Genomic DNA, 21,754 nt, shown 5'->3' on the forward strand with positions numbered 1-21,754 from the left:
ACACACACACACACACACACACACACACACACACACACACACACACACACGGGACTAAGAACAGAGCCGCAGACTCAGCGCCCAGAGCAGCAGGACAATAGCCCACGTGTGCCCAACTGGCAGGCTGCTGCCACCTGCTTCCCAGTCCTCTTCCCCACACTCCCTGTGCCACCCCCAGGGAATCTGGGTTTTGGACAGAAGGAAGTCCCTCTTAGGTCCTTGGACATCTCCAAGCCAGTACGCCAGCTAGTCTCGCCTCCTTTCCTGCCTAGAGACTCCTTATGGCGCTCACTAGCTACCTGGTACTAGTGCACCTGACCTGACAGGCGCTTCCCAACTCTCTCGGGAAGTCTGTCCTTCACTGTCTCTGTGGACAGCACTGCCTTTTCATAACTCTTCAGGGCCCAGTGTTAGCCCAGACTGCTCTTGCAGAGGATCTATGTTTAGTTCCCAGCACCCACGTTGGGTCAACTGCCAGTTCCTCAGGCCCACGGGGATCTGACACCTCTGGCCTCTGAAGGCAGCAGCATGTATGCACACATCTTTAAACAGTAAAAATAAATCTTTTAAAAAATAAAAGGTTTTTAAAGAGTTAGTGAAAAAACAGCTTGCACATTTATTTGTATGAGCTAGGATGGCTAAAAGGTGACTTATCTCACAGGTAAATATCTAAGTTTGTGACCATTTTCCTTCACAAAACACTTAAAATTTAGCAGCACACAACAGTGAGCGTGCACGCACACACACAGACACTCCCACCCACACACCACTAGACTGAACACTTTTCACAGACTTTCCTTAGGTGCTAAGCTCAGATTGTATTCCATGGAGAACAGTGTACTTACTGGAGAGGTCACAGGGAGAAAGTATGTGGTAATTAAAGTTTCTCTTAACAAGAATTCCAGAGACTCGCTGGCCCTGTTCTGGTTTCTTGTCTGCTAAGAAGCCCATGACCTAGTGAAAACAGAGAACAGAGTAGTGTCAAAGGCAGAGACAGGCTGTCATCATATGGGGCAGGGTGTGCGGAGGATTGTCCCGGCCCACTGGGGAGTGTGCCAGTCATGTGTTCTGAACACTAAGTTGATTCAGTAATGATGGGATTAAATACTAAGAAGACACTTTAAACTACTCAAATTAAAAAAAAAAAAAAATCTTACATATTCAGAAACCACTTTTTGTTTTTAAAGATTTATTTATTATGTATACAGTCTTCTACCTGCATGTACACGGTCACGCCAGAAAAGGGCACCAAATCTCACTATAGACGGTTGTGAGCCACCATGTGGTTGCTGGAAATTGAAGTCAGGACCTTTGGAAGAGCAGTAGGTGCTCTTAACCTCTGAGCTATCTCTCCAGCCCCCTACTTTTTATTTACTTTTTTTGAAGACAGTCCTATGCAGCTCAGGCATGGCCTCAATCTCACAATACAGCAGAGCCTGGCCTTGAACACTGGCCTGCTTCCATCTTCTAAGTGCTAGAACAACAGGCATTGCCACCATGTCTAGTGAAACCCACCATCCTTAAGAGAAACTTCTGTCCACTACAAACCAGTGAGTGAGCTGAGCCGTGCTGTCCTGGAGCAGCCGTAGCCTGAGTAACCGGAACAGCTGTTTCACAGAGACTCTGCTTGACTCCAGAGATACACACTTTAGTGTGGCGATGAGAATTAAAAAAGCTAAGGCTTTAAAAAATGTTTTTGGTGGTGCTTTGGATCCACCTTGGGGCATGACTAGGCAAGTGCCAAGCACTGAGCCACGCCTAAGCCTGCTGAGGCTTCCCAAGAACGAAACTACTGGAGAACAAACTCCAGTGCACAGCTCTCCTCAGTCACACCCGAAACCTTTTCACCCCTTCCTCCTTCCCGCCCTCTCTACATAGGGGTTTCAGACATACACATAGGTTTCTGACCAAATGCCCACTTCCACCGGCAGCAGACCGCCAGTCTGTGTGCAGCAGCGTCAGCCAGAAACCCTCCCGTGTGCAAAGTCCGCACACACACCCGGGTCTGAAGGGCTTTGTTCCCCTACGATTCTGTAGGAATGGCTATCTGTCAGCTTCCTTTTTCTTTTGTTTTTTTTTTGAGACATGGTTTCTCTGTACCCTTGGCTGTCCTGGACTCGCTTTGTAGACCAGGCTGGCCTTGAACTCACAGAGATCCGCCTGTCTCTGCCTCCGAGTGCTGGGACTGAAGTTGTGCACCACCGCTCCTCGAAACCTTCTTTTTCTTCTTGTTATTTGGAGACAGGTTTCACTATTGTAGCTCAGGCTGGCTTCAAACTCAGCCCTCTAAGAGTTGGGTCTTAAGCCACCAAGGAAACCTCTCGTAAGAATCTCTCTCCTGGGGCTACAGAGATGGCTCACTTGTTGCTCTGGCAGAGGACCCACAATTGATTCCCAGCACCCAACTGGTGGATCACAACCATCCATTAAGAGTTCCAGGGAATGTGATGTCCTCTCTGACCTCCTCTGGTAGCAGGCACACACGCGGTGCAGACATACACGCCGGCAACACATGCACGCATGCGCACACATACCCTCCCACCACCCTGAACTTATCTCCCCGAAAAGAGCACAGTAGGGTCAGCACCTGCTGCCTTGTACCTTGGCCAGCTTCTCTCCTCTGAAGTTCAGAGTCACGGCCTCTGTGTTCCGAGGATTGTGGACCTCGATGTGAACTTCATCGTTATCTTCATATTCTCGGATCAGTGCTGCTTTTAGTCTGGCCATTTCATTCTGCTCCCCATGCACTAAAATCTACACAGAGTAAGACGTGAGAGCATGAAGAAGCACACTTCACCGTGGCGAACATTATTAGTTAATGAACTGATGAAATGTCCCTATTTCCTTAAAGACTTTATTTTTACCCATGTCTGTATGTGTATGAGCAGAGTGATAGCAGAGCTTCTGGAGCTGAAGTCACAGACAGCTATAAGCTCCAGATGTGGGTGCTGGGAACCAAACAGGCCCTATGAACCGCACTGAGCCAGTTCCCTGGTTTTAAGAACCTTTGCCCCTTAAGCATGCTTTCCTCAGTTTAGATCCTGGGCATACCTACTTTAAGAAAGAGTAAAGGCCCTGCTTTGAGCACTAACTGGGCTCACATCCTCCTCATCTCTAACTCCTACACTCTCATCAAAGGCTGAACCAGATGGCCTCCAGGGACCTTCTGGCTAAAACACACTTTTTTTTTTTTTTTTATCTCCTATTAGGAAAATATCCAATTTTTTTTTTTAAAGGTTTTGGATAGTTTCTGGTTTTTTAAAGCAACTGCAAATGAGATGCTTTGGAACCAAATGCAGTGTCTTAAGGGTATCTACCACTCTAGCACTGGCTGTCAGTCTGTTTGCTTTCATTACCTGTCCTCCTGTGGCAGGAACCTAGCCTCCAGACCACTGGAAGGTAGCTTCTCTCTGGCTTGTGGGAGCAATACTCCAGCCCAAAGGCTTGTCTCACTGGGGTGAAAGGCCCAGTCTGGGCTGCCTGAACACTCACCATAGCACTGCTGAGCACTGTGTATCCCCGAGCAAGCTAGCCAACACTCAGCTGCCTGGCTCTACAACAGCAGTGGGTGTGAAGACTGAACAAGGCACGTGTAAGACACACAGGACCCCGGCACTCTGTACACAGCAGAGGCAGGTTACTGCGACTGCAGCGCAAACTTCCTGTGCAGCCACACTCAAAGTGCTGCTTGCTAGAAGGCCAGCCTCAAGTCCCAGCCAGAGGCAGAGCCAGAGCCAGACAGCACCAAAGGTGAAGCAGCAGCGGAGAGAGGAGAAGCGTTTCCCCGCCTGGCCTGAAAGTACGGGTGGTCTCCATGTAACACAGACACACATACGACAGAAACACGTGGTGGGGTCTACACTGTGCTCAGGTTCTACGGGCTATCTGTGCTGCTAACAAGAAGGGGAGGGATTTTCTCCATGAAGAGTCTGGTCACTAAGGGCACAGGGAAAATAGCTAGAAGGACCAGCATGCGGGAAAGTGCTCAAAAGCTAGATGTCACTCACGCTAGCCAGAACGGGTGTCAACAGCCTGACAGATAAACAGCCATATTTCAGCTGTATACGGAGTATACATGGCTGGACCTTGAAGACAGGTGACTCTGCTTATGTGAAAGACTGAGAACTGTCAGGCTCAGAGAGACAGTAAGCAATGAGAGGGAAGCCGAGCGGGGCTAAGGAGGAATAGCGGGGCATAGGCTTCTGGTTGGCTAAGCCGGGACTGGGGTGGCTGTGACGTCAGTGTAGGTTCCATACTGAGTTCCATACTTAAAAATGGTAAAAGCTGCAAACTGTATGCTGCATATATTTTGGAATAGTAAAAATATTTGATAAAGAAACTAAAGGCACTAACAAAAGGCCATTTCCTTTATGCAACTTTTCAGAGCACTGGAGTCTAATCTATTTTTATGGACTTGTCCCTGTTCTAGTTAAGAGCACCTAATTGTTTTCAGCTTAAAACTCCCAAATCCCACCAAAATATGTAACTGTCATTTGGTCAGCCTTATTTTATTCATTATCATCACATGAGTGTGTGTGGGCACGTGCATTCCTCAGCATGCACATGGAGTCAGGGGCAGCTTCTACCCTTCTACCTCCACACGGGTTCTGAAGGTTAGACTCAGGCTTGCGAGGCAAGCACCTCTACCCACAGCTGTTCCGCTGGCTATTATTATTTGCATGATACTTAAAAATATAAATAAATTATACTAATATATAAAGAACTAATAAATACAGTATGTGTTTCTATCTGTATCTATTTAAACCTTGAACATTTACTATGACTTTCTCCTCTCTTAAAATGATGTCTTGGGGTCTGGAGAGATGGCTTAGGGGTTAAGAGCACTGCCTGCTCTTTCAGAGGACCCGGGTTCAATTCTCAGCACCCACAAAGCAGTCCACAACTGTCTGTAACTCCAGTTCCAGGGGATCTGACTCCCTCACACAAATACATGCAGGCTAAACACCAATGCACATACAATAAAAATAAATAAATTATTTTAAAACATGCTATCTGCACTGCCAATTTACTAACAATATAAAGCACGCATGCTGGGCCAGTCACTGTGCCAAGCACGCCATGTTTTCTCTCGTTCTTTCTGCACAATGACCTTATAAACTATCATCCTTATTTATAAAAGCACAAAGAGCTTCCACAACTTGCCAGATACACAGCAGGAAAAGGGGGGAGTTGGGGTCCAAGCCTGGCTCGCAGGGAGAACACTAGAACTAGAACAGGTTGGGGAGTCTGAAGGACTTAGTGTAAAATGAGGAAACCCAAATGCAGTGGGCTTCCTAACTCAATGGGGAGCGGTAAAGGTTAAGTCAAGTGCAGCTGGAACGCGGTTCACAAAGGGATGCTGGGCTTGTGAGGGCCCCGTGTGTGTCCTGCAGCTTTAGACTACGCATGGAGTTCACAGACTAACCACGTGAGGCGGCTTCAGAGCACGGATGAATTCACTGGTTTGCTGGTAATCTGTGTGAGCCGAGAAAGAAATGTAATCAACCGACATTTTCAGTGGCAACTTCTGTCCAGACATGGTAGTGATCTCCTCAGGTTCAGACATGATGTGCTGTTGGAAACAATACAAGAAAGGCAGACTGCGCGATGAGATAAAAGCCGGTGCATTTTGGCCAGGTGTCACACACCGATCTCTATGCTGGCTCTAAGACCCGTACCATGATTGTCATTCTGATGTTCTTGACTCAGCAAGGACCGCACACTTATGTTTCTCATTGAGTAAACATTTTGTCAGAAAGAGCAGATGCCTGAGCAGCGCTCGGCGCAGCCCGAACACTGGCAGTGAAGCCTCTAACTGTAAATAAAGCTGCACCCCAGCTCTGCTGCTACAGCTCCTCGCAGGCAGGACCCACAGGATGCAGGCATCCTCTATCTGCAGCCCTCTAAGCAAAGGACCAGCAGGCTCGCTAACGTCACAGAATGCGGCACGGGATGAAAATGATCAGAATGAGAAACCACACTCTATTTTTAAATTAAGACAGATGTTAGCAGCAAGAAGACAAGAGACCATTAACTGCCTCTGAAGTTCTGTAGTGTTCTCTACAGTGTGTACACCCTACATGCTAAGAAGAGCCATTTTACACCAAAAGAAAGACAGCAGTCAGCCCAGGCGTGTTATACGGCTCTGCAAAAGTCCATGTCACAGGTAGTACTCCCCTCATCTGAAAAACTTCTACATCTAATATTTTCGAATAAAAATGTCTGGGGAAGCTCAACTGTTAAGGCCTATACAAATAGCTAGGCCCAGACCCAAAAGCAAGAACCAGAGCTTGACTTATGCCAGCATTCTGGACGAAATATCGACTTGCACTCTAAGATGACAACTGACCTTGGCAAGTGTCCCTTCCACACAGTACCCCGCGATGATGACGCCATTCCTCTTATCTGTACACCAGCTTTCAAAGAGCTCTCTGGATAAGCCGTTTTGAATCATGCCTGGTGAGGCCATCACAACACTGGGGCCAATGTCGTCAAAGTGATCCATGCTCTAAGAGACAAAGGAAGGGTTAAAAGCACAACAATCACCAGGCTGGTCAAGCAGTGATCACATTTCTGCAAGGGCCATGGGAAGACTAGCTAGCACTGTGTTTAAATGCCACCTTTTAAATGTGCTGGCCATGGTGGCACACACCTCTAATACCAGTGCTCAGATGGCAATGGCAGGCAGGTATCTGAGTTCAAGGCCAGCCTGGTTTACAGAGAGTTCCAGAACAGCCAGGGCTATGGAGGGAGACCTTGTCGTCCCCCCCCCCAAAAAAAAAAGACCAAAACCAAACAAACAAAATTAAAACATGCTATTTACAAAGCATTTGGTCATGCATAAGAGTCTCATAAATTCATATGTGGAACTTGCAGTGTTAATCAAAGAGGATCAGATGTGAACAACAGGACCTAATCCTGTTACCCACTGTATTTTTCCTGCCAGGGCTCTCTTCCTGTGGCAGAAGGGATGCAGGTTTACCCTGCACACTGAGGGTGTGCGGAGAACCCAAGCAAGGGCAAGCCCTACTACAGTGAGTCCCAACACCATGACGCTGGCTAGAGAGCAGGGAGCCCCGACAAGGAAGGCCAGTCTGCACCTAGCTCTCCCCCACTGGCCTCCCCCTCCTCCACGAGCAGCACCTTGAGGTTGCTGATGTGCTTGAAGACGAAGGGGTTGTTGATGTTGATCTGCTTCCGGATCTTGTCGTTCATGGCGTTCACGTAGGTCTGGTACACTGCCATGCACTTCTTGGCCAGAGATGACGCATAGTAAATGGGAATGTCGTGCAGTTCTGGGTGGTTCTGCCAGTACTCATCTACAGGGATTTTGTGAGAGGCAAACATCACGTGGCAGATAATGTACACAGTTCAGATAACGATAACAATAACTAACTCATAAAAAATTTAAACAACTGGGCCTGGAGAGACGGCTCAGCAGTTAAGAGCACTGCTCTTCAGAGGTCCTGAGTTCAATTCCCAGTAACCACATGGTGGCTCACAACCATCTGTACTGGGATCTGATGCCCTCTCCTGGCATGCAGGTGCACATGCAGATAGAGCACGCATACACGTAAACTAAACAAAAATTGAACAACTGAGAAGCGAAGTACCATTCAACTATAATTTAACATGGTTGAGAAAACTACCCCGTTCCTGACTAATGTAAACTACAAATCTAAATACTGGTACAACATCTAAAAATAAAATAAAGTGCTGATCAAAGATAAAAAATGCGGATGCTTTAATAAATGCTTCATCTTATTTTACAGTATTTTGGTTTTTGAGACAGGGTTTCTCTGTGTAGCCCTGGCTGTCCTGGAACTCAGGCTTTAGACCAGGGTGGTCTCAAACTCATACAGATGTGCCTGCCACCACCTCCTAAGTACTGGGATTAAAGGTGAGCTCCACCACCGCCCAGCAAATGCTTCATTTTAAACTCAGACTAATAGACCATAACTTACTATTCCACAGAGCAAGTTTCAGGTAAAGAAAAGCTTAGATCCACGTGGGTGGTGCATGCCTTTAATCCTAAACAATGAAGGTAAAGTTAGTTTATAGAAGCACCCCTGTTTGAAAGTGATGTCTAATTGAGTGGCAGAAATACAGACGACTCAGAGAAAGATTTGATACGACATGCCCAATTGAACACGAAGAGAGAGGAAAGGGAAGCTTCTTCAGGGCCAATATAGAAAGTGAGGAGGAAGTTTTACCAAGACAGTAAGAGAGAGACAGGTTACAGAGAAAACACGGTAGAGACATAGGTGAAGACAGAACAAGCCAGAGAATGAGAAGGAGCCAGAAGATTAGAAGATTGCTAGAGTTAGTTTGAGGTCAAGCAGAGCAACTCAGGGGCAGAGAGAAAAGCCAGATTGTATAAGTTAACTGGGAGAGGAGTCTGAGCCAGGCGAGCTGAGTTGAACCAGCCAACCCAGAGCCGGGAGAGAACAAGTAAGGGTGAGCTTATTAAACAATCTCAGAGGCTAAAAACATTGTAGGCCTAGAATAGATTGTACAGAGGCTAGAAGTTCAGGACTACGCCTAGGTTAACAGAAGGAGGCAGTAAGCCTCTGAGGCAACAATTGAAGCAGGAGAATAAAAGTTCCTTTTATATAACTGAATTTCCAAAAATCTTTTACATAAACTACTTATTATTAATTAATGAAAGTAGTAGACAAAATGTTCGCCTGTTTTCAGGGAAAACTCATTAAATCCCAGCATTTTATAAACATGCTGCCCATTCAGTTGCCCAGTGCACCCAGGAAATGTCTGTGGTATGAAAAGGGTTTAGGAATTAGCGCACACATGAGCTGCTGTGGATGGCACACTGAGATGCCATCCATCACTCATCTGCAATCAGGTCTGCATGGATGACAAATGCTTTCATTTGTGACTGCACAGCACCACCTTCGCTCCCCTGCTCCTTGCTGGTTCCGACAGCTTTCCACTCCAGATTTTGATGGACCAGCCTGACTCACCATCAGGTTCAGAAGGTGAACTAAACAAGCGTGAGGTGCTTTAGCCCGTCTTCCCTTGCCTGTTTTCCATTCAGGGTAACAAGAACACTGTCCGTCCCAATGTCAGAGACAGCAGCACTGAGCACGCAGGAGGGTACCTCTAGCTCTCCACACACTCGCTGTGAACATAGTAGGCCTTGACCGTCTACGAGACTGCTTCCCTCCCAGAATCCTCACAGCTGAGTTCAGAGGGATCAGTGAGCACAAATGCACACCCCTCGTAGTTCAAAGTTATGCACACTGACTGACACCCTCGGAAGACAGAGAAGCAGAAACAACCACCACTCATCTTCCTATTATTCGTGTTTATATTACTACCTAAACAAAACAGTGGAACGTGTAGTTTTTGAGTCCTCTTTTTTTTGCATACCTAATATTCTATGAGGAATCTGCCCTCTGTCCTCTAATTTGACTTCTTATACTCACTGACATGATATTTCCTAAAACTACTACAATAATGAAAGTCCAGGCCTGGGATCCTAGCACTTGGAAATTCTTGGCTAACTTGAGCTACACACAGACCTTTTCTAAAACAAACAAAGAAACAAACAAACAAGAAAAACCCCTCATTTAACAACAACAAAGGACTTAAGAAGACACAGGCCTCTACCTATCTCTCTTCGTGTCCTAGAATTGTCACAGCTAGTCTGAAGGCACTTGTGTTGGAAGGCTTGACACTGATGGGGACCAGAAGGGCAGGCCAGCTTGGTTCTAGTAGAAATGGATGTTAGGTGCTGTCTTTCCCTGGCTCTCAAATCACCAGGTCACCAGTTGGTCCCTGTAGCACTGGTGACTGAACCTGGGGTCTTGTGCAATCTTGGCAGGCACTCTGCCACTGAGCTACACCCTCAGTCCCCAAGTCGCATTTTTAAACAAAAGACAAACTGCCGTATCCAAGGCCATAAGAGAAAGTGGACTTCAGCAGTCATCCAGGTACCTAGAATCAGGAGCAGCTCCTGAGCTCTTCCAAGAGCAAAGACAGGAATGAGCCCTCTGCCCCCTCTGTTGACAATGTCGTGCACAGTGTTACAGAATCTTGCTTCTCGCTCTTCACGTTTTTCATGGATATGGGTCCCATACGTAGATTCCTAAACAGCAAGTCACACGTGTGAGACCAAGACCAACCACCACACAGAATTCAGAGCTTTAGCATTAAGAAGAGCACCTCAGCACTCACCTGAACACACGGTGTTACAGAAGTAGCTGGAAGAGACACCGAGTAAATAACATTCAACTCTTACAAAGACTGTTACAGAAATGGAGTCAGGGAATAGTCTAAATGGTCCTTCTTCCCTCAGGGTAACTGCTACATCTTTTTTCCTGCTACTCTACAGAAGTCAAAGCTTTGTAGTTAATGTTTCTCAGGCTTGTATTCAAGAGCCTCCCCTGGAGCCTCACTACGAGTGGGCTGCTGCACTCTCTGATCTTCAGAAATGCAGACTCCAAGGCCCCAGCCCACTTGATAGAGCACCAGATGAGTCATAAGCCTGGGAAGCCCTGCTCTGCAGCACCAGCCCCGTGAAAGGAACTATGTCTCCAAAGTGGAAAACATCTTCTTCAGTTTAAGGCTGGTGCCTGTGAATGCACAGCCACACCACATAGAATCCACTCTGCATGTTGTGGAGGGACAGCAACAGGCAGGAGCTCCTCATGCTTGCAAGTATGTGTGCAAGCCACAGCCACAGGAACCAAAGGTACTTGATGTTCTTGTGTGTATGACAGGCCCAGAGGATGACCATTTCCTGACACAGAAATGCTCCTGAAGACAGTTCACTCTTTTATTTTCCTGAGCCCTGTAAACTAATATGGCAAGTATTCTGTGGAAAAGGCCGAAAGTGATCAGCATGCCAGAGGCGGTGGGACCACTTCTAAAATCGTTTCAGTATGTTCTTCTAACAAACTCACCTAGAGAAAGCTTTGAAGGTGGCAGGGAGGCACACCCTGTCTCCTCATGCTGTAAAGAGACCATGTCCCTAAAACTAAACTAGCATTAACGCGCCTACAGCAAAGGACAGATAAAAAGAGCCAAGAAAATGCTTATATGAGGAAAATCATAAACTTCCATCAGGGACCTCAGGAACTTGATACCGTGATTTTATTCTTCCAGTAGAAACACTTCAGGTTTACATTACACTAAGAGTAACCCAGGCCGTTAATACTTACAATGATAAGGATGTCTGGCTTAATATTAGGAATTTCAGCGGCCATTAGGTGTCTGTCTTCTTGTCTTGAGAAATCACCTGTATACAAAAGCTGTGAAAAAACATAAAACTAGAAAATCAAGATTTGGGAAAACTCCATTTACTAGGAAGCAGCTGAATCCTCAAGTCTAACAGTGAAACTGAGTTTAAAGAAAGCTCACCCACCTACACCGAAGGGATTTCAGACACAGTGCCTGCATCTAATTCTAAATGTGTAACTAAGGCCACTAAAGCCACCCGTGTTTCAATTACTCAATCCAACTTTCCAGAAAAATATATTCCATAATGATCCCTTAAAAATAATCTATACATCAGTTCTAGAAGGGCCAAATTCCAAATGAAAATTCAGATTTGCATTCTGCTATTTCCTGCTTACTTTTGGTGCCAGGGAGAATTATGATAATGAGCAATTTGATGGTGTGCAGACATTTAAATAGATGAGCAGGTACAGTGTTTCACTAGAACCCTGGTCCAGTTTCTGAAGCAAAATCACTGAAAACTTACAAGAGAAGCCATGGCCCTCTCTAGGTCTCATCCAGTGGGCATTTTTAAAAAGCTGGCTAGTTGATTCTGGTGTGCAGCCAGAGTGTAGACAGCTGCTCTGAAGTCTAGAAACCCAGGGCCTGCAAGAAGACTCAGCCAGTAAAGGCACCTGCTGCCAAACCTAATGCCTTGAGTCAATCCCAGGTTGACTCATGGTTGAAGAAATCACCTCCTTCAAGTTGTCCTCTTACTACCTAGACACACCCACCCACACACTCAGCCTGTGGCATGCATGCACACGTGCAATCACATGCGCGCTACTAAAGATATGTAGGTGCCTCAGTCCACTCAGGTTTTCCCAATTTCACTGACATTCCCACCCCCTTTCCTCAACACGGCCGCAGAATTCTGTGCTGACTGGCACATTTACAGGCCAGCTGCTCAGGTGCTTATCTGAGTCCTTCCAAATGAGGGACAGCAGCAGCCCATGTTCTAATTTAGTTAACCCACTTTATATTTACTGAGTGTGCTGGTGGGTAGGTGGGTGCATGCCATTGCCTGTGTCAGGAGGGCAGAGGGCACTTTCGGGAGTCGCTGTCTCCTTCTATGGTGGGTTCTAGAGACCGAGCTCGGGTCCTCAGGCTCGTTCAGAGAGCACCTTTACACCCGCCATGTGTTGGTATTCAACAGAAGCAGGGGCAGATGGTTTTCTGACAGACACTGAAGCAGGACTATGCATCTGCTGCGTTGGGGAACTGGCTGTTAAGAGTGAAGGAACATCCTCAAAGAATCAGCAGTGACTCAGCTTTACCTGGTCAGTGTTCTCAAACTCTGCAGAGCTTAGGAAAGTTTCCAGACCTCCTGGGAGCATGAAGCGCTACACTGACTCCTCTTGGGGAGAAGGAGCCCAAGCTAGAGCGTACCTTCACACCAGCAATCTCTATCATGAACATGGCTGCCCCCAGGACGTGGCCCGCATGGTAACACCAGAACTTGATCCCCGCAACTTCCTTGACTTCATGGAAGTTGATGGTTTCGATTTTGTCCATGCTTTCCTCCAAGTCTGTCTCGGTGTACAGCATGTCATCTGCCGATATGTTGCTGAAATTGTAGGTGACATATGAGTAAAGTATTTCTTAATGGCACAGTACACAGGGACGAGGCTGTAGCTCAGGAGCAGAGCGTTTGCCAGGATGCACCAGGCAACAGGTTCAGCCCCCAAATAAAACAAGCCCCAGGGTTTAGAATCTCAGATATCTTCTATGATCATACTGCAACGGTGTGCACAGCTACACAGCTGAACGGTGAGCCGAGTGTGACTGAGCACTCCTGACTTGAAGTAAACGTCAGTGCGCTAAGACAAAGTACTCTGCATGTTTATGGAAGCAGTAAAGACTGGCATTAGGGGCATGGATGCCAGGCAGGTTGCTGGAACACAGAGCTGCCTTCCTGACCCTTTACTCTTTCTTTGTTGTTGTTTTATGGAGATAGAATCTCAATAATTTGCTCAGGCTCACCCTGAACTTGCAATCTTCCTGTACCAGCCTGAGCTGGAATCATGGGTTTGTGCTCCAAGGCCCAGCTACATAAATCGCTTTTTTTTGGGGGGGGGGGGGCTGGGAGTGGGGTTGAAACAGGGTTTCTGTGTGGCTCTGGCTGGCCTGGAACTCATTCTGTAGACCCAGACTAGCTTCAAAGTCAGAGATCCACCTGCCTCTGCCTCCCAAGTGCTGGGATTAAAGGCATGGGCCACTACTGCCTGGCCACAAATCACTTTTTAATATGGTATTTCTCAACTTCTTCATCTCTTGACATTCCTGAGAGAATAATATTCACACACACAAACACTGGCCCTGGAAGAAGACTTCTCTCAAAGTTAAGTATACTCTACCTTCTGTAAATTACATACATGAACTTCAGACAGACTGCATAGCCACACTAGATGAGTTCACAGGTTAGCTGTCCCTCACTGAAACCGCACTAGGCAAGTAACCTCTAAGTGCCTCACTGGCACTGTCTGGGATTCACAGTGGAGCTGGCATCAGGAGGGTCAGAGGGTCTAAACGCTGCGGCCTGCAGTACTTGCTAACAGCATTAGTACTGTGCATCTTTCCATTCCCTTGTGTTTATGTATGAATAGCAAACACCACTCAAGACCCCCCGAGTCATCTTCCAAAGGCCAACAGCTCACACTGTAGGTGTCACTAACATGTTGTACCCTTGGCGGTAGAGAAGTGGATGTTTCTGACAACTGGTGCCACCTTCCCTGGAGAACAGCTTCGCTTACATCAACATTCTCTGTTCAGATTGTCCAAAGAGTCCACTATGCATCATCGCTTAATGCAGTCAGTCTTCAACTAACAGGATGCCCAAGTGCTACTTACAGAGTATTTCTTTTCTTTTTTTTACTTTTAGATTTATTTATTAAGTATACAGTGTTGTACTTGCATGTGTGCCTACATGCCAGAAGAGGGCACCAGATCTCATTATAGATGGTTGTGAGCCACCATGTGGGTGCTGGGAATTGAACTCAGGACCTTCGGAAGAACAGCCAGTCGTCTTAACCACTGAGCCATCTCTCCAGCCCCTACAGAGTGTTTCTATCAAACCTTTTGAGTTCTCTATTTAGTTCTATGTTTGAAAGGACGGAAACCATATATAGACTAAAGTTGGATGGCGCTGCTGCACAAGGTGTATTCTGGAGCGGGATCATGCATCCTTCTGAAACACAACAGTCTGCATCTTGAACTGCAAGTATGGTGGAGCCTATAACACCCAATGAAGGGACTTACCTGACTTTGACATAGTCTGAGAGGAGCCATCTATAAATAGCTTTCGTGGCATGAGTCATAAACGTCCGTCCTTTGAAACTTGTCTTCTGGAGGAACCAGGGCAGAGCTCCACAGTGATCCAAATGAAAACTGACAAAGAAACAGGGCCATCAGTGCTGAGAACCTGGAGGCCAGCACTGCGTCGAATTCCTGCTCACGGAACAAGAACGTGCTAAGTACACAGGGACACTTAGAAAGCCAAGGGGAGGCATGTCAGTCCTCTCCTTTGGTCTGGAGATCAAAGTCATGTCAGGCTGGCAACTAGTACCTCACCCTCTGGGCTTCTCCACACCCTTCCCCCTCTATCACTGACTAATTAGAAAAGGTAGAATGTAAACCTGAGCTACACTTGACAGCCAGAATTATAAAAATTTAGGGAAATAAAATTGAAGCTTGTCACTATCTTTTTGTTTTGTTTTTTGAGACAGATTTCTCTGTGTAGCCCTGGTTGTCCTTGAACTCACTCTGTAAAGTTCAAGACTGGCCTTGAACTCACAGAGATCCTGTCTCTGCCTCCCAAGTGCTGGGACTAAAGGCGTGTGCCATCTGACTTCACTATCTTTAAACAAAGGTTTTCAAGACAGAGTCACCTGCGCTAGCCTCAGCCTCCCTCCATCGTCAGCCATCCTGCGTGTTGGGCTCCAGGTGCGTACCACCACACCCTCTTTAAGTGACAAGAAAGCAAGGCCAAAGAGCTCCCAAGAGGGCCTCCTTGGTTTCCCACTGAGAACTCGTGGCAGACACAAGCTCCGCCCTCTCGCTGATGACACACAGATGCTTCCTAGCTCCTCTAGCCCGATGAGGAAGCAGCGCTGGTTTAGACTTGGAAATTTCCTCAGTGGCTGAGTATGCACTGCTCTTCCAAAGGTCCTGAGTTTAATTCCCAGGGCCCATACGGCAGCTCACAACTACCTGATGCCATCTTCTGGTGTGCAGATGTACAAGCAGACAAAATGCCCATATATATAAAATGCATAAATAAATAAATGTAGAAAAAAAAGAAAAAAGGATGGACCACCCTAAGCAGGTGTGTGTCATTTCATAACAGATTTTTTTTAAAATTTTTATTTTATTTTATTTTTGAGACAGTCTCACTACGTAGTTCTGGCTGACTCACACTGTAGACCAGAATGTCCTTAAACTCAGAGATCTGCCTGTCTCTGCCTCCCAGTGCTGGGACAAAAGATGTGAAACACTACTCCCAGTTTATTAAAAACAGACACAAAACAAAAAAAAAAAACCAAAAAAACAAAATCTGACCACAAGATGGTTCAGAGGAGAAAGGTACCTGCCAACAAGCCTGGCCACCCAAGCGCAACCACGTACTGGGAGGAGAGAAGCACTTTCACAAGCTGTCCTCTGATTCCCATAAACACTGTGGATATGCATGCTCATACCTATACCTGGATAAACAGACAGGGACACACAGACAGACAGACACACAGACAGACACACACACACACACTCTAAGCAAATGGAAACAAACCAAAAACCCACACTAAAACTTGGGAAAACTGACCCTCACATCAACAGATTGAACAGTGGTGCTGTCATTAAAGGGCAACTTACTGACTGATTAACAAAAGGTCGATCTCAGCTGGGTCAATGAGGTCAATGTAAGGAAGAGCATCCATTCCTTCCAGGCCAGGGTGGATCCCACAGTCCAGCTGAAGGAGGAAAAACCCAAACAAAGAAATCAGGTCACAAGCTGCCTCAGAGCTGATCAAAACTCATCCAGCAGACAGCTGTCCAGGATACAAAGTACAAGCCATTGCTGGGGTTCACTCTGCTCTCAGAAGTCGGCAGACATTTACAAGGTTGTAGGTTTGAGCACTTCTCCCACCAAGGAGAGCACTATTAACACATTCCTACAGCTTGGGGACTAGGGATTTATTCTATGGAGTTTTATTACCAAGTTAATAAATGCTTAAATGAATGACTCTGGGAAGCCCAGCGTGGTGGCTCACACCTTCAATCCCAGTACTCAGGAGGCAAAGACAGAGATCTCTGAGAGCTTGAAGTCAGCCTGGTCTACAAAGAGAGTCCAGGACAACCAAGGTTATACAGAGAAACCCTGTCTCAAACAAACAAACAAACAAACAAACAAACAAACAAAACCACTCTGGAAGGATATGAAGAGATGGCTCAGTGGTTAAGAGCACGGGTCACTCTTGAGGACTTCGGTTAGACCCCCGGTACCCACAGGGTGGCTCACAACCATCTACAACTCCATTTCTAGGAGTTTCAATGCCTTCCTCTGGTTTCCAGACACCAGGCACAAACATGGTGCACAGACATCCATACAGGCCAAATACCCATACACATAAAATAATTGCTTAAATAGGTGACTCTGGTGGACACGTGCCAGTGCCATTTTCTTAAGACTGAGAGAAGGAAGAAAGAGGTGAACCAAAGGAACAAGAGCCAGTGGCCCGTCTTCTCCACTGGACCCTAGGAACCAGCGTTCCTGGTCCTTCCACCTCTCAGGCAAGGAGATGGCCCTGACAGAGCTCTAGCAAGACTGATGCCACTTGTGGGGTGGCCAACGCTGACGCACATTCAGGGCAGTTAATTCCTTGAATCTTCTAAAGGGGTGGGGTCCTCAGGTTATCTGGACCAGGGCATGGACGAGGACTCTGAAGAGACAAGAAGACTCTGAAGAGACAAGAGTTTGGCAGAGTTGGCTGGCAGCTCTATACTCTTAAGTTATCTTTTGATGCTTAATTACAAAGCAGACTGTTAGTCTTTCTCTTACCAAAGTGTTAGCTACATACGGGTACACACCTCTCTCAGGCAACCCTACAGGGTAACTGGCTCACCAGGACAGACCTATCGCCAGTCCGGACAGAGCTACACTGTTTTCTTGACTGCATAAATAATAAGTACCCAGGCTAGGGGCGGGATCAGTGGCAGAACACATGCTTGGCATGCACAAAGCCCAAAGTTCAATTTCTAGTGCCAAACAGCAATAACAGCAATAGTAACAGTTACCATGATCTTCCTTCCTTTGAACTCCAGAATAATGCATGATCTTCCCACTTCTTGCCCAGCACCACTGCAAACATTCAAAGGAGAGAAACAAAACGATTAAAAAGCAATCAAAGCAGCTCAAAGCTGGGGTTGGTGGCACACACCTACGATGCCAACACTAAGAGGCTACAGCACATAAATCAAGTGCTCAGTAAGACCCCGTCTCACTCTACCCCAGTACCATTCAACATAATCAATTCAAACTCCTTTACAACTTACACTGCCCCCAAGTGGCGACAGCACTTGTCAAAATGCCTGAGACAGATTCAAACAGAGGATGAGCGGCACCGTAGAAAAGGTGGAAAGCAATCCTGGGGAGCTGAGGGATGTTTAAGATGTAAACCAGCAGCCTCGTAAGACTTCCAGGACAGCCATTTCAAATAAAGCCATCCTGTTAAAAAAAAATCCTTTCACCTTGAGATCATCCTACCAAGCAGCCTGGTCACCATGGTCTCAGTACTTCCCCTTCAGGTACACCTTAAGCTAAATGTAACAGCTTCGTGGATATATTTCCCCCAAATATCTAGTTCACAATTCTCTTGGTGCCCTTAAGCACAGGACAGGATGTATCCAATACAGTGCTCAGACCTCAAAGACCTTGTAGTCTAGCAGCAAACAGGCATGAGGTGGAGACACGCCCACTGGGCTAGCCACGGATTAGGAGAGTAAGAAATGCTAGGGATGGTGTTTTCCTGTAATCCCAGCGCTTGGGAGATAGACAGAGAACAGAGTTGTCATTTGAGCAGAGCTCTAAGGCTCCGGGACCAGCCTGACCTATAGAGCTCAGGACAGCCAGGGCTACACAGTGAGACTCTGTCTCAAATAATAAGTGAATAAACTTATTCATGACTGTTTTTTATTTTTTGCCTCCAATTAAAATTCCTTGATCCTTATCTCCATGAATTCCCATTTCATTCTAAAACAGCTTCCCCACAGATCTCTTTGTCCGAATGTCCTCCCCTTCCATCCACTCCATTCACTAGCTGTTTCCAGCTACTTTTCTGAGACTGTTCTTGCTGCTAACTGCAAGCAGCTCTATTTGGTCCTTAATCCAACTGGTCCCCTTGGCAACTATTACCTTGCTTCTTTAAGGTTTTCTTCAAGCGCTTCCTGGCTTTTCTGATTCCACACTTCGGTCTATCTTGTGAGCTTTCCCAGGTTTTCCCACTCACCTGCCCTGGCTCTCTCTACCCTTTTAAATGCTAATATCCTGAAGAATCTCCAGGGCCCTCCTCCCAACTTCACGATCTTTATGCTCCTGTGTCTGACGCGCTGTTGAATTCAGTCTTTACCTGAAGCCCAAACTGTTCTGAATTCTAGACTCTGATACTTATACCTGACATTTAAGCCTCTTTACTGGAATATCTGCCATTTACTTCATATTTTAATATGCCAAGCTACTTTTCACAAGACCCTGGACTGGCTCGTTCAGCTCTCAACTTCCAACGCAACGGCTCCTTGGGATCATTTGGGTCTCAGCTCAGGTTATACCTTTTCAGATCCTTTCTCAACTACCTACTAATTTATCCTTTACAGCAAGCCTCCATCTGCCACCCCATGTCACTGCAGCAGAACACAGCTCCACACAGGTAGGTGTGTGTTCTTTTATGGAGTATTTCACACTTTAAAATGGGTGATCTATTAAGAGACATGTCTACCCTGTCCACTGCTGTTCTGCTATGGGGTCTGAAATGTTGACCAAATAAATTAAAAATTCCCAAACCAGAAGCCTTAGAAATGCTCTACTAAATGAGAGACACCAAGCAGAAAAGGCTCATCCTGTATGATTCTATTTACATGAAATGTCTCAAAAAGGCAAATCCAGAGAAGGAAAATAGAGGGTTACGGAGGGTGGAGAGAAACAAGTGTGACTTCTAATGAGTTTTTTAAAAAAGGATAATGACGAGGTTCTGGAATTAAGCATACAGTTGCAATAAAGGTTATATAACTCTTCAAATATACTAAAATCTATTGAAACTGACCATGATGGCACACTCCTGTAATCCTAGCACTTAGGAGACTGAGGCACGAGAACTGTCATGACTTCATTCCAGGCTAGTGTGCACTACATAGCCAGAGCCTATGCCAAAGCAAAGCAAAACAAAACAAGACAACTCACTCTCTCCCAAAGCAAACAAGCAGATACTGAATTGCACAGCTTTATAAGCTGTGTACTGAGTTGCATATTTACAGTTTCTATCAAAAGACAAAATCACATTTTTTTCTGCCGCTGTACTTCCCATGCAGAACCAAGGGATCTGTGTCCCGCCACTGTCCCTTCAGGTACCATCTGATCAGTTATAAAGTCCTTAGACTTACTTCTGAAGTCCTCAAACCCATTTCTTCCTGCTCCCTGACCCCTCACTTTATTGGTGACAGGCTCTCTTCACTCAGAACTGCACTATTTCAATGGCATCCCACCAGATTCTCATAACTTAGTCCGTATTTTTGTTCATCTACCGCACTGGAGTGGTTTTTTCCTTTTTTCTTGTCAGAGCACTGACTGCAGCAAACACACATGGCCACTTCACCCAAAAGTGACGTTTTTGCTCTGCCCCTTCTTGACAGCTCAGCTGGTCACTAGCAAAGGCCCACTGAGTGCTTTTAAAAGGGGGTGTGGCTCCTTGTTGGCTTACTATGACTGGTGTGATAAATGCTCAAGGTCCTTCATAAGGGGGGACCCTGACAGCCAGCCCCAATCCATCTGCTAACTTGTTAACTGAAGCCAGAGTGAAACTGGCCATGAGTTGGAACCACTCTCATGTATCTCTGGAACACTTTGGCTCCAACACTGTCTTTAATTTCTACAAATTCTCTAAGCCTTAGCTCACACATCAATCACATTTCAGCATGTGTGAGATATGCTTCCCTCAATCTGTTAGAAAGTCCCATTTCCAGCTTTCCTGGGACTCGGCAGAGTGCCTACCTGTGCTGTCACAGATGTCAAAAGAGCACAGAGCATGGTCATTGGCTGCCATTTACTGAGCAATGTCCATGAACTTTACTCCTCACAATGTTTGTTTGTTTGTTGTTGTTTTCTACACGAGGCTACTTCTGTATTAGCCAGGAAGCCTTGTTTTCAGGTCTGCCTCCAAGGCAAACTCATTACAGTACTCCCCACTTGTTCTACAATTTCACCAAAGATGTGAGCTCAATGAACTCAGCCAGGCCTGGTGATTTGTTTGTCTGGTACTTGTTTAGTGTATGTAGGGAGATGACAGGAACACTTGGGTACATTAACCGTTAAGTACTCAGTAAATCTTACTTTACAATGGGTAAAGGAGCTGGTTTCCATCTTTTGAAATGTACATATTCAGGTGGTACCAGCTAGTTTTTTCATACCGAGCAGCAATCGTTTGTAGAATCAAATCACTCATCTCTATCAATACATTCTGCACCTTTTCATGTGAGGCAATTCCCTATAAAACATTCCAGAACACTGAAAGCCATTTCCACCAAAACCAGGCTTTTATGGTAATACAGCGCTGAATTTCTCCCCGTAGAACCTGTACTCTCTCCTCTCCAATTTCCTCCCATCTTCTGCTAAGGTCTCAGCTCTGAAGGTACACATTCATACCCCATCTTTAATTTCCCCGCTCATCTGAGCACGTGTGGGGGCCTGGAAATATTGAGTCAGATGCAGTTCTTCCTTGCACTGTCCTCCTCTACCTGTCGGTTCCCTCAAGGCGTGCCCTGATGTTAGGAATCCAGACTTGAGCTAATTGGCAGCCCTTTCTTGATAAAAACGCCCAATGGCCTGGATTTTTTTTTTTTCCAACTCCGACATAACCTCCCCTGAGACTGAAGGAAAAGTAGAATGACATTCCAACCTAGCTGGTCCCTAGATCAACATTCTCCAAACCCTTTGAGCCTGGGAGGCTGGACCCGCAGCCGCCTCCGCGGCGACCCCTCCTGGCTCTCACACACCCGGGGGCCACGCTCCCTCACTAGCTCGTCCCTTACAGGGGTCGGATCAGCAGCTGGTCGCTCTCCTCTGCAGGAATCGCAGACATCCTGGCAGTCTCAGGAGCAGCGTGGACCACGAATCCGTCGCCGCAGTCTCTAAATTGAAAGCACAGGCACAGCAAACTAAAGAAAAAAAACCCCGACCACCAACCAACACACAACTTCCGGCACCCTAATACTTTCGGCGCTCGACTCCTCCCTCCAACTTCCGGTCGGAGAACCAGGT

At 46.4% G+C, this 21,754-nt stretch overlaps 1 protein-coding gene and 1 non-coding gene across 2 annotated transcripts in view; both read right to left on the reverse strand.

Moving 5' to 3' along the window:
* Window positions 1–21,729, reverse strand: part of Cpsf3 (cleavage and polyadenylation specific factor 3) — a 28,742-nt gene extending 7,013 nt beyond the window's left edge. Inside the window, exons 1-12 of the mRNA XM_055625268.1 lie at window positions 21,526–21,729; window positions 17,524–17,587; window positions 16,102–16,199; window positions 14,494–14,622; window positions 12,625–12,802; window positions 11,181–11,270; window positions 9,955–10,105; window positions 7,144–7,319; window positions 6,350–6,508; window positions 5,426–5,572; window positions 2,602–2,754; window positions 846–954 (exon numbers count right to left, since the gene is read on the reverse strand). Coding sequence (XP_055481243.1) covers window positions 846–954; window positions 2,602–2,754; window positions 5,426–5,572; window positions 6,350–6,508; window positions 7,144–7,319; window positions 9,955–10,105; window positions 11,181–11,270; window positions 12,625–12,802; window positions 14,494–14,622; window positions 16,102–16,199; window positions 17,524–17,587; window positions 21,526–21,575 — 1,504 coding nt within the window. The 5' untranslated portion in view covers window positions 21,576–21,729. The remainder of the gene's footprint in view (window positions 1–845; window positions 955–2,601; window positions 2,755–5,425; window positions 5,573–6,349; window positions 6,509–7,143; window positions 7,320–9,954; window positions 10,106–11,180; window positions 11,271–12,624; window positions 12,803–14,493; window positions 14,623–16,101; window positions 16,200–17,523; window positions 17,588–21,525) is intronic.
* On the reverse strand, window positions 20,049–20,176 carry LOC129691693 (small nucleolar RNA SNORA21). Its single transcript, XR_008722530.1, has one exon. It is a non-coding gene; the product is annotated as a small nucleolar RNA SNORA21 (small nucleolar RNA).
* Window positions 21,730–21,754: the final 25 nt, after the last annotated feature.

Source organism: Psammomys obesus, unplaced genomic scaffold (genome assembly GCF_907164565.1).
Source record: "Psammomys obesus unplaced genomic scaffold, mPsaObe1.curated_primary_1811, whole genome shotgun sequence".
Taxonomy (NCBI): Eukaryota; Metazoa; Chordata; class Mammalia; order Rodentia; family Muridae; genus Psammomys; species Psammomys obesus.